Below are 12,762 nucleotides of genomic sequence, written 5' to 3' on the forward strand. Positions count from 1 at the left end.
TTTCCGTTATTTTCCACGTCTATGTTGCAAAATACATATGTATTTTCATAACACTGACAATTAAAAACTTACAAAGCAGAAATAAATTTGCTTTAGTCAAAGATGGCGTTACAAAGACCTATTTTAGTGATGAATCTAATGTAAAAAAAATCAACAACTGTTTTTTTGTTATATTTTTTCATGTGCATGTTCGTTATTAACATTAAACTTTTTTTTTTTGTTAAAAAATTGCAAAGAAAAAAGTGATCTGAATTCTATACAAAATATCGTCATTTAAATATATTCTGCTTATTGTTTATCATACTTGCTGTCTTCTGTTTGTTACAGGAACGAATTATGTCAATAGTTTACGTAATTAATTATAATGATGACATTTTAGTTTAAAGTCCAAATTAGAATTACTGGTACTGAAAGTCAAGGTCATATCCGGCCATTTTCTCTCGGAACTTGGCGTTGAAGTATTCGTTCTGTGCTACAGTGAACATATTCTTCCAGTCACCAATTTTACCTGGTAAACAGACCAAACGATCATGACAAAACAACATATATGGATACAAATCATTTAAAGTCTTGCCTATCGTTAATGTTTAATGCATTATTACATATGTGCTTTCATAACCTGATTCAAACTTGTTTTTTCTCTCCAAATATTTATGAACAACACAAACGTTCTATGTCTACACAATACCATCGACTATTAATGTACATGTAACGAATAAATCAGTCTACTTTATTACATTTTGAACAGTGAAATATTGTAAATTACTCATTCTATAAAAGAGATATTTTTTCACTGAGCGAAAATATCAAAATCCCAGGTGACATACTACTAGAATACTTCTATAAAAACACGAAGCCTGATGATGAACTATCGTCTGTTACCTATCATTGTGTAGTTATTATTTAAATATATTTCACTCGTGCTGCGCACTTTCGAAAGGTCTTGAAATAATAGCCACACTCGTGAATTATATGTGATATTACTGAAGGCACTGTTAGATAAAAAAATAGGATTACTCAAGACAAAAGAAGCGACCGAGGATAAACCAAAACAAAAGAAACAAGTCATATACGGTAAACAAGGAGACAAAACCAAGGCATGTTTTCCTAAAGGATAATCGTTATTGCACATATGATAACAATTTAAAAAATACTTGAACAACAAATGTGGCATGTTTTAATGATATATCACCAATATTGAGCAATTATTTTCAATAAAAAACTCTTTCAATCAATATCGGTATATGAAATTAAAAGTAGACATTATAAAACGTGGCTGTTTAAATACTATGTATCGAATATTTGATTGTGTCATAATTTCCCTAAATTGCCATTTAAATGACTCGCATCAATAATGAGTCAATTGGAATCAGTAACATCTTCCACATCGTTTTATTTTCTGTATGACGTATCTCTTACTATAATACTCCATTTTTGGTCCAATATTGTAAGCATCATATTCCACTCAATGACTTCTGCATTCTATCTCACCTTTTCTGTAAATAGGCACCCTTCCTTGTTTGTTGACAACTGACCATCTCTCGCTTTCCCCTGCTACCTTGGTGTGATCTTCCTTCAGATGTTCAAAGGTGATGTTTTTTTCGACTTCTTTTAGAAATGCATTGTCTCTTTTTACCTCGAGAAAATCGGCTAGCTTTACAAGAAAGTTGATAGTGTCCTGAAACGTTTAAAATATTATTAACTTTACCTAAAGATGAGTTATGTTACACAGTTATAAAATGTGTTTAAACTATACACTTAATAGTTGCTTATATTATTAGAACGATTTATCTTGTCATATACAAAGTGTACTGTAAATTTTGTAAATTTCGCGGGAATTTAATTCCATTATTTTCGCGGTCGCCGAATGTAGCGCGAAATTAAACATCAATTAATAATACCATGAATATACAGATAAAAAATAACTGGTTTTCCCTTTTACTACAGAATTATTGTGGTAAAACAACAACAAAATATCGGATATTGCGTTTATTTTATAAAACGCTTGTTAAATAAATCCCATTTCCCAAATATAATAGCACCTTTGTGAACGCGGTATGTCTGTCTAACAATTTTGCGAGAAAAATGTTTTCTCCACGAACTTTTCTGAATAACCGGGACAACCGTGAAATAATATCCCCGCTCAATTAAACAACTATACAGTACATAGTCAAAATGATAATAGCATAGTTAAACAAAACAGAAGGGTTATACCCTGTAATGAAAATAGAAGATACATATACAAAGGTATCATTAGCTAAACGTTCAAAGGTATCTATCCAAATATCATAAGACTCTTTCATATTTACCGGAGGTGGATAGAGAATTCCTCACGAGGGGATCAAAAATTGGGGTAAAACTCAAGGCTTTGGCCCAAATATGATCCGCGAGGTAGGAATTCCCTATCCTACTACTGTTACATATAATAGAGGATTTTTCTCTTTTATCGACCATCAAAAAACTACACTTCCCCACTCAATGCCCACAGACGGTCGCCATCTTCCAGGTTTTTTATAATACTTTTTTCGTGGTTTAAAAACAAAAATAACAGTAGAAATGAATTTTCCATACCCTCAAACCGCAACGTTGTTACACGCATAAACACAACACATTTCCTTTATAACTCTATGGTTTAGTTGTTATTCAACTTTCTATTTTCCATACGGCATTTTCTAATCGCCATCTTTGAACCTCATTGCTACTTACAGTACATCTCATTTAGTGCGCAGAGAAATATAGTTCCTAGTTGAAAATAGAAAACAAATAATGTTTTTGTTGTCAAATTTTTAATTCATGACTGATCATGTAATTAATTAATATAAATGAAATTATAGATACAATTTATAACTTGTAGCAGACGACATAGTGAGTTGTTCCCCTTAGGTTTTGTATTACTACGCGATGTGATTAGCCCATGTACGATAGACTCAGCAAGCATGGTTATCTTACACAGTCAGCGTTATCTTACATGACCAGATATGAGAGAAAAAGATATATATGATTGAACGATAACAAAGAACAGATAGATAGATTTCTAGCCATTCATTTGCACTCAATTTAAAAATAAAACTAAACGACACTCGATATGTATCGCAGCTGATGTAGTTTTATTACTTCTTTAAATGGCATACCTTCTTGAAATCTTCGTATCTAATCGACAGAATACGCATGTCTGGGTATAGCTTCCTGCCGTCCTCCCACTCCTTCATGTACGTAAACCAAGAACCACCCGACACAAAAACTGTGGGAAGACAATCATATCACTTGACTATATTTCATGTTATTTAATTATTTGTTGATTTGATACCAATATACTGTATCTTATTTTGCATAGACAAATGGATAAGAATCAAGTTCTCACAACTTAGAACATCTTCTCCATATAGACACAAATAAAATAATGCATTAACATCACTTGATATACAAATCACAAATACAGAAAGAAAAAAGTTTAGGGCAGAACAAGATCAAAATGATTATGAATAACTAACGAAAATCAAAATAATGCCGGTTCTTTGATACGACCAATGATTTAAATTTAATCAGTTATTTAATTCTTATTTTTGAGAATGTGGTTGTACTAATTTGTCGGGTTCTGCTACTAACAGGAAATATATGCAATATTGGATATAATTTGTGTATAGTTTGTTTCCCTGAAAATACATTTGAAAAGCTATATCCACGCAAACATTAAACCTTACGGTATAACTTATGTTGAATATTCTCTAAATTTGTTCAATGACACAAACATATGATTTACAGATATTATTTATGTATTATAAAGATATTATTGTCAAATTAAGGAATTATCTGAATAAATGACATTTTCTTATATATGAATGCTTAAAACAACCTATGAATGAGTTTGGAATTCAACTGAATCATAGTATAGTTCAATATCACGAAAAACAATTCATTTCTTCGGAACCGCCTATTAGGGCGTATACTCACATTCCTCAGATAAAAAGAACTTCATGAAAAAATTAAAGTCGCCTTCAAAATCCGTTTGAACCATGTTGTCAAGGAAATGGTAATAAGACACTAGCACGTCTTTGGGATTCCTAGAGACAAAGATGATCTTCGGAATTCCCTTTTTAGCCTCTGTCGGTATAAATGGGAAGGTGAAGTGTGTTAGAAATGTCCTTGGTGCCTCCATGTGTTCTATCAGATCGAGATCCTCAAAGTCAGCAACTATGGGTGTCCCGGAATAGGTCAATGTTCCTGATCTTAGCATCTGTATTGTATTATAGACCCAATGGGAACCTGTTGAAGTTATTGAAAGACAATGATCATACTTTTTATTTAAAGGGTGAGTGTCTAAAAGGCCCTTTTTGGGCCCCGGTATATCAGGATTTCTACCTCCTTATTGTGTTAAAAAATGTCATAGTTTATGTCATGCGCAAAAACAAAGGAAAAAGTTTGACCTAATGTGGGTTTTCGGGGTACCAAAAGAGGTAAGGTAATTCCCCTTTATAATTTGCTGAATAAGCTAAAACAACCAAAATAATACCATTTCTGTTTTTAAATACATGTGTAAATTAAACAGGCATACATTGCATATAAAATAATGAAAATGACAGAAATGCAATCGTCATTTAAAGATTGTTAATATAAAACGAAGGAGGGTTCTTCTTGGTAATTTTCAAATGAAAAGTGTTCTGTTTTCTCAATAATTTCCTTTCTTATGTATATTTTGAGTTGAAAGGGCCTATTTCCAGTAATGTTAATTCTCCATAGGAGCCTGCCCCCGTATAATTTCTTATCTAGCTCAACTACTGTTTTTTTCTTTTCCGAAGAATAATTTTACACCTTTCCGACACCCAGATTTCATAATTTCAGTGAAAATGTATTTTTATAAAGTTGTCAATTTCAGCATCAAAGACATAAGTTCGTAAATAAAAGAAGGTTATCTCGAAATTGTAATTCGCAACATAGTATAAATTTCTTTTGATAAATATTTCCAAAACATCGTGTTTATTCATAAAACATAAAAAAAAATATTCTCGGATGAAAATGCACTTGCAGAGACACAATTATGAAGAAAAATGCCATAAAATTGCAATTTTCTCCCGTTATATAGTTTTGGATGCAAATTTCCATCAGAAAATCGGATAGAGCTTTACTTGTTTCATATGTGTACCAAAAATCAGCTAATTCCATGTGGTGGAACGTTCTCATATCGCCGCCTGAATGTGGTTGTAAATTGAAAGAAAAGGGGAAATGAGTAACAACCTTGTCTGAAACCCTATTATATAGCTTATTATATACAAACTTTTATATTGAATATCAGAGCGGATATTTTCATGACAGTTTTATGATGTGTAACGACTAAATAAACAGTATCGATATAAAGATTTACACTGAGGACACCCTGATACATGAATACTGTTCTATCTCAAGTTGTCCTCTTCTGAATTTTCTGATCGTGTGGCCTTGTACATTTATCCGTATCTTCTTGTCTTTGTCTATACGTTTACGGAATCATTGACTCGACGCTAGCTATTCTTGTCTCACTTTCCTTGTTTTATTGTCCCATCTCCAAAGCGTTGTGGCTCTGTCAGGGTTGGGACCCTGACTTGTCTCACTTTCTTTGTGCCTGCCGACCACGCCACATCGAATAGATAGATTATCCATATGAAATACTTTATTTTGTTCTAAGTAATCAATCAATTCTGCGCTTCTTGGAGGTATTGAATGTGATTTATTATATTGTCTTGTTATTTTGTGTAATTAGTTGTTCGTTATTTATCACACATTTTCGCATAATTGTACCAAACTACTAAGTATTAGCTGTTTACAGCAATCATCGGTGGCTTGCTATTTTGTTACTTTATCGACGCTTCATAAACCAATCGTTATTGTTTCAAGATGGAGGGTAAATGTGTTGGAGAAGGGTGTCAAGTATACTTCAAGAAACGTAGTGGCAATAAGAACAGAAGTGCACGCAATGTAAATAGTCCACAATATAAATGGCTCCTAGATACGCTGGTGCAACAAGGATTGATGTCAGCAAAGGAACAAGCACTTATTTGCCAGAAGTGCTACATGAAGTATCTTCGGAACAAAAATCAGCCTGAACCTGAACCCGAGCAGAACCAGGAAATAGAGGAAGAAGACGACTCCCCGTCCCATATCCTGCCGTTGCTGACCCTTCATGATCTTTTGAATGGATCATCTTCACACAAAAAATGCTGTCTCTGTCTTGTTACCTTTGCAAGAAATGGAACAAAATCATCAGTCTTACCAAAACGTGCAAGACATCACCTGATCTATTCACACAAACTGTGGTGTCCCACCTCATCCCGCGTCTGCTCCATTCACCTTATTGGTAACGACTTAGATCCGTCTACAGAGGTTGTCCTTGATGGTAGAGGTTCCTTGGAATCTCAGTTACCATCAAAATCGTCCGAAATCATTAATGACCTCCTAGAGGTGTCGCACGTCCTTTCACAGAACCAGTCTGCGTTTACAATAAGCTTTTCTTCTCTTGATGACTCGGCATGCATGGCCTGGACAGGTTGGTCCAAAGATCAGTTCCTCGAAATCCACTCGCACTGTTCCCCATATCTTTCATCTGGTATATATACCAAGACTACACACGATGCTCTATTACTGTTCTGGGTAAAACTGAAAACCGACATTTCCTGGAGTCAGTGTTCTTCTCTTTTTGGAATTTCCAAGTCAAGTGTGTCCAAAACTTTCCACTCCATAGTACAGGCATTAGACACATCGATAGTCCCACAATTTCTAGGTCCGGATCACTTGACAAGAGAACAGTTGCTCGGGCACAATACTGTCTTTTCAGAAGCATTTTTTGGAGATAAAGCCACTGCCATATTAGATGGCACCTATATTTATATCCAGAAAAGCTCCGACCACAAGCTCCAGAGAATGTCCTACTGTGGCCAGAAGAAGAGAAACTATCTCAAATTCATGAGCATCGCCTTACCAGATGGCTACATTCTGGACACAGTAGGACCATTCACTGGCAGCGAAAATGATGCTACAATTACAAAAAAAGTCATGGACAAGCTAGTTACTTGGCTACAACCAGACGACAACGTTGTCGTTGACCGAGGTTTTAGAGATGTCCTACCAGTTCTCGAAGCCTCTGGCCTCAATGCTAGCATGCCGTCATACCTGAAACCCGGTCAAAGTCAACATTCTGACGTCCAAGCAAATCTTGACAGAACTATCACCAAATCGAGGTGGATTGTGGAATCCTATCATGGTCGTCTGAAACACTGGACGTTCTTCCGAACGCAATTGGTGTCTAACAGCTTTATCAATGTCATCGAGGCTTTGCTTCGAACCGTCACAGCCTGTCTGAATGGTATTAGAGGACCGATCTACCAGAGATCTCCAGAGAGAGATGCCAAAGATAGGCTAATGGCTGAACGTATGAAGGACCGTTTGACAACACCGAATGGTTTAGCTCAGAGAGTCAAGACAGATCCGGATCTATCTAGACGGGCAAGGTCCGAGTTTGTCAAGATGGATGCATCTTCCGTACTGTTTCCCCGTCTCGATCTTGATTACTTGAGAACCATTACGTGTGGAACGTATCAGATATCTCTGGCTCCTGGTTACATCGCCGAACATTTAAGTGATGACGGAGACTATGAGGTGTGGCTTTACCAGCACTCCCCAGACCTTCTCCGATGTCAAATACATTCTCGACACAAAAGCCAAACGAAATATAACGTTTGGATACGGTTCACCGTTTCACCCGATGTTGAGGCCCCAATAAAGGACTACTACTGCCAGTGCCCAGTTGGAGAGAGAACGATGGGAATGTGTGCGCACATCTCCAGTATCTTGTACTACCTTGGGTATTACAGGACGCTGGAAAACCCTCGACCATTACAACCACAGGTAAAGAAATTCCGACAAAACTTGAAATAGTTTTCCATGCGGCAACGGAGTGCATATGTCGAAAGTATGTTTGGGGCTCGATATGAAAGATCCCCGTTACCATGTGACTAACCAAACTTATAAATATAGGTATTATACAATCGCCCGTAGCTATGAACACTCCCGTAAATGCGAAAACCAACCAAAATCATAAGGAACACGTTTTGTTTGTTGTTCTGTCTATTTGTCAGCCAATGTCTTCAACCACGGGGACTTGTGAAGTAGCCATCTTGGATTTTTTTTATGAAAAAGTGTTTCTCTCACTTTTTTTCATATCTGTGTACATATTCTCAACATACCGAGCAAATACTCTCGTTTTTTTGTTAATTATCTAAAGAAAGTCGAAAATCGGCAATTCAACCATAGGCTAATTCAACCCAACATTTGAAAATGTTCCACCACTTACATTTTGATGATTTTTCCTCTCATCAATAGCATATTACGTACTGTTTAATAGGATAAAAATTGGTTTGCATCCAACGCCCATAAAAGGGTGTATTCTCTAAAAAACACAGTTTTTGTGTCTAAAATGTTATCATCGAAAATGGCATTTTTGAGATTGTTTCTTCCATAAAACAGCCAAATGGCGCGATGGAAACATGATTTTTTGTCACAATCATGCCATGAATGTATTCTTTACGGTGACCATCATTTGATTAGATTTTCATTAATATTTTACATAACATGCACATTTTATCAACACTTAGACAGCTTCTGAAAGGTACAACTTTGAGGAGCCATAAAAAACAAACCAAGTGACCTAAATCTTTATACTTTATAGATTTGTGACCACAACGGCATGGGCAATGTACCACCAACAGGAAATTTGAATAAGAGAAGGGGCCGTTTTGGAAACCGGCCCTTTACAACCTCACTCATTTGAGTACAGTTACATAAAATGCATATTCACTACGAAGTTTCTTTTTGTTTTATACTGAGTTATTGCTATTAGACACATCTCAAGCCTGGCTGTTTCAAATACCGCTCTATCCTAAGTGAATTAAAAGATGCAGGAAATCCTTTATATGTTTCAAGTAAAAGTATAATATATCAATAGTTTATATTGTATACTACATATATTAGTATAATATGATATGTGCTCAGCACCTGTGGCTAAATAGAGTTGCAGGTCCTGATTTGTTTTCTCGCTTATCAAAATTAACTTACAAATAAAAAATGGCAATTGCCATCACAACTACGGTAAAATGATTAATTTCATTATCATATTATGAAGCTTGTTCTGCTAATTTAAGTTTCTTAGCCTCAAGGAAAGTATTTGCTTTAATCGTTGAAGTTAACACAATCATTGTTTTATCAGCTGGCAATACCAGTGTAAATATCTAAATTTAATACAAAAACAAAAAAACCTCACCAGATCTAGGAAACGTACACAGCATGACATCACCTTCCCGACACCTAAAGTCTGAGAATATCTGTAGTTGATCCCGGACATTTCCCGGAGTTATTCGGTGGAAAGGCCGACCCTGGTATCGTTTAAATTTGTAGTTATTTGTTGTATTTTCATCTGTTACATTCACCAACTGCATCCTGCTACAACTCAATTTAGAATTGAACCTAGTCATTTGAAATATTTCAAGGAGGTTGCGGGCAGTAAAGTTGACAAATCCAAAATATCTCTATCAACAGGCGGCGTGTTCTTCAGTGTGGTTGCGAATTACATTGATCAAAAATGAGAGGCATGTGTCTAACGTCTGCCACCAATATTTAAAAGCATGCATGCATATATGTACGTACGTGTATGTACGTATGTATGCTATGTATATGTGTGTGTGTTTGTGTATATTTATTACTGTGTAAAATGTACATGTATGTTTCGGTCTGAATAAAAAGAAATAAAAAAACAATTTAAAAGCACATATGCAACACAGCCCTGTCTCTATGAAACAGAGGTTGGGTCAACGAATACACATCACAAAGATTCGTAGTGCAAATGACGCATTTTCTTTACAGAAGTGATGCCACATATGCCTTCTCATTTGAGGGGTAACTAACACAGGTGTGGGTCCAGTTGTTTAAAAGGCGATTAACCTAATACGTGGTTAGTGCAAATTTTCTTTTTGTGCATCTTCTACATAGAAAGCATTTTATAGATTATAATTACATGCCAACTTACAGATTTATTTTACCTTTTATATTGTCCAAAATATTAGGCATTGAAAAATGTCCTCAAATAAAAGTTATGCTGATCATCTTTCTAATAACTTGATCCTGGTCTGAGTAAAAGCTTTCTAGCAAATATATACGCAAAATCCGTCAAACAACAAAGTATTTAATTGGGAAGACTTGTTACTATGGATGGCTTGTTATGTACATATTTGACCAACCATTAACGTCAAAAAGGCCTGTAAAACAAAATATCTAACAACACATTCAATAGATCAAGTTTAAAGTTACCATCGTTCATATATCATAAAATACAAAAATCACACATTGTAAATAAATTAGGTGACTGAACAAAATACCTGTTTGCATTTAGATACATACTTACCCCTGACATTGTCCTGAGATTTTGTATTTGCATACTTACAACTATTGCCACATCGATATTTAACTTGACCTGCGGAATTTTCCCCTTCATAAATATCTGTCTACGAAGATGACATATTTACGTTATTTTAAGCCTCAATTTGCTATCGCATCTGCAGTTTCGATAGCATATTCCTATCGTTTCATTCATATATAATTGTTAAAACAAATTAGCATACAGAGGTATTCAGTTGTGTCCCACTGACGTGATGACAATGCTAATCATTCAGCTAAATAATTCAGTTCATGATGTTGAATGTTAATTGTTACAATTATGAACTCTTCATAACATCATTTCATTTCTATGGTGAAGGTATTCCCCTTATTTAAGCTTAACATTGATAGTGTGTATTTTTGTTTTGTTCCCTCACACCGTTACCTCACCCCTGCAGGTCACTCCTATGTGCAAGATACATGCTTGTAGTGTATGCGTGTGTGTTGCAGGAGGCTGCGACATGTTCGTGTTTGTCTCCTTGTGATAGCGCGGAACTGTTGCCGACTTTATAGTGCTATTATACCAAACTGAAACATACTGGCGATGACACCCAGCAGGACACCCCGTCCGGTCACATAATACTGACAACGGGTGAACCAGTCGCCCCACTCCTAAATTGGTGAGCGTTAAGCAGGAGTAGAAAATACCATTTTTACAGACTCTGGTATGTCTCGGCCAGGGGACAGAACCCAAAGCCTTCCTCACAAGGGCGAACGCTCAACTAAAAACCAAAAGCGAGGCATTGTCAAGGGAGCCATAAGGAGGTTGTTTAGAAAGAAGAGAAAAAATAAGATCCCAAATGTAATCGCCTCTTACGATCATGCAATGGGGCAGCAGGCACAATTCTTACGCCCTATCTGCATGGCCCTGTTGCAAAGGATTACTTACTCAGGTCTATGAGTTTCTTAATTATAATATTTGGTATATTCCGAGCACGTAAATATGTTCCACTGTAATACACTCAAACAATTAAAATTATTTCTTCAAATTATTTGATTGGAAGCGAGAGTATCGTAGATACATTTGCATCTAACATGTTTTTGTATCAAACATTACAGAATAGATTTGTGCAGGGAATCCATTATGACCGATTGCAAAAACATGTGGAAGTTATGTGACCTGGATACCTTTTACTTCGGTTCAAGGTCAAAGGGAGAACATTTCGTTACTATTGGTACATAGCACAGTCAATTTTCCATGATGTTCATACACATAAATGTTGTTACCTCAAGTGGACAGGGGGCAACCCATGCTCCAGAAATTTACATTCCTGATGAAAGGTCAATGGTCAATTTGATGACCTTATTTTGGTTCCCGACCTAGTGCCTTCTCATTATGTACTAGCATAACCAGAATGGTGCCCATACATGAAACATGGGCTGATATATTATCCAGAAAGTTGAATCCTATTTACTAACACATGCTTCGTGCAGGTGTAATATCGTGAAAAAAATAACTAATTATGAATAACAATATCAGTAAAACTGAGGTATGCTCCGAAAAAATAACACAGTGTACATGTTCTCACAAATGGATCTGCATTTTTACTTACTTAGGGACAAGTATTGTAATTGTTTTGTTTACTCTGAACAATGTTTTTCATTAATGTTCAGAATAGGTAAAAAAATAAACAAGATAAAACGTGTGTACATTGTAGTTAATTACGTCTTCATAAGTTAAACACTAAGGGTGCCAAGCTGTACATCTATATCAAATTTATGTGATGTATTTAGATAAATAAGTTCCATAGATATCGATATTTTCCAATCCCGCAAGATTATTTTCATTTTATCTTTTTAACTCTTTTACATATCATACAACGGAGCCTTTATAATTTATGTATAATCATGTATATTTAAATGTTTTTTTCGGTTGTAATTGCTTTAGAAAGTTGGAGAAGCAAATTATATCAGCCTCTTGCACCTGTCAATAAGGTTTTCTTCATCTTTTCCCCTTTTCACAATTTTCCGTTATTTTGTTCTCTCCAGTGGTCACATCTTCATTGTTAACCAATTGTCTACCGTGTTTATTGTAACATGACCTAACTTTGGTAATAGTCAGTATTTAAAACTACTTTGAGGTCATATAATATGAATATAACTAAGTGTTAGTTATGTTCTTCTTCCCTGCTCACCGAAACGTAAAACGCATGCTTACGTTGAGATGCGATAACTGTCGTCTCGTTAACTGTGACCTGGTCTTATTAGAAAGAAAGAAATGAGGAGAGCGTTGTTGGTATATCGACAAGTCACGAAAAGGGCCGTGCGATAAAATAAATACCCTATTGTATTCAGCTTAATTCGTTT

At 35.5% G+C, this 12,762-nt stretch overlaps 1 protein-coding gene across 1 annotated transcript; it reads right to left on the bottom strand.

The window, feature by feature from the left end:
• Nucleotides 1–398: 398 nt before the first annotated feature.
• Nucleotides 399–4,234, bottom strand: LOC110455092 (sulfotransferase 1C3-like). Its single transcript, XM_021505032.1, has 4 exons — nt 3,952–4,234; nt 3,132–3,241; nt 1,492–1,678; nt 399–508 (listed from the first exon to the last, which is right to left on the bottom strand). The coding sequence occupies exons 1-4, from the start codon at nt 4,232–4,234 to the stop codon at nt 399–401; spliced, it is 690 nt and encodes a 229-aa protein (XP_021360707.1).
• Nucleotides 4,235–12,762: the final 8,528 nt, after the last annotated feature.

This window comes from Mizuhopecten yessoensis, unplaced genomic scaffold (genome assembly GCF_002113885.1).
Source record: "Mizuhopecten yessoensis strain PY_sf001 unplaced genomic scaffold, ASM211388v2 scaffold8131, whole genome shotgun sequence".
NCBI lineage: Eukaryota > Metazoa > Mollusca > Bivalvia > Pectinida > Pectinidae > Mizuhopecten > Mizuhopecten yessoensis.

What these genes read in the sequence shown, in the direction of transcription:
- LOC110455092 (XM_021505032.1), bottom strand. Translation starts at nt 4,234, where the DNA reads ATGCTAAGATCAGGAACATTGACCTATTCCGGGACACCCATAGTTGCT. An exon ending in GATACGAAGATTTCAAGAAG is followed by an intron (nt 1,679 to 3,131) that starts GTATGCCATTTA and finishes TAAACGTTTCAG; the next exon opens with GACACTATCAACTTTCTTGT. An exon ending in GGTGCCTATTTACAGAAAAG is followed by an intron (nt 509 to 1,491) that starts GTGAGATAGAAT and finishes TCTGTTTACCAG; the next exon opens with GTAAAATTGGTGACTGGAAG.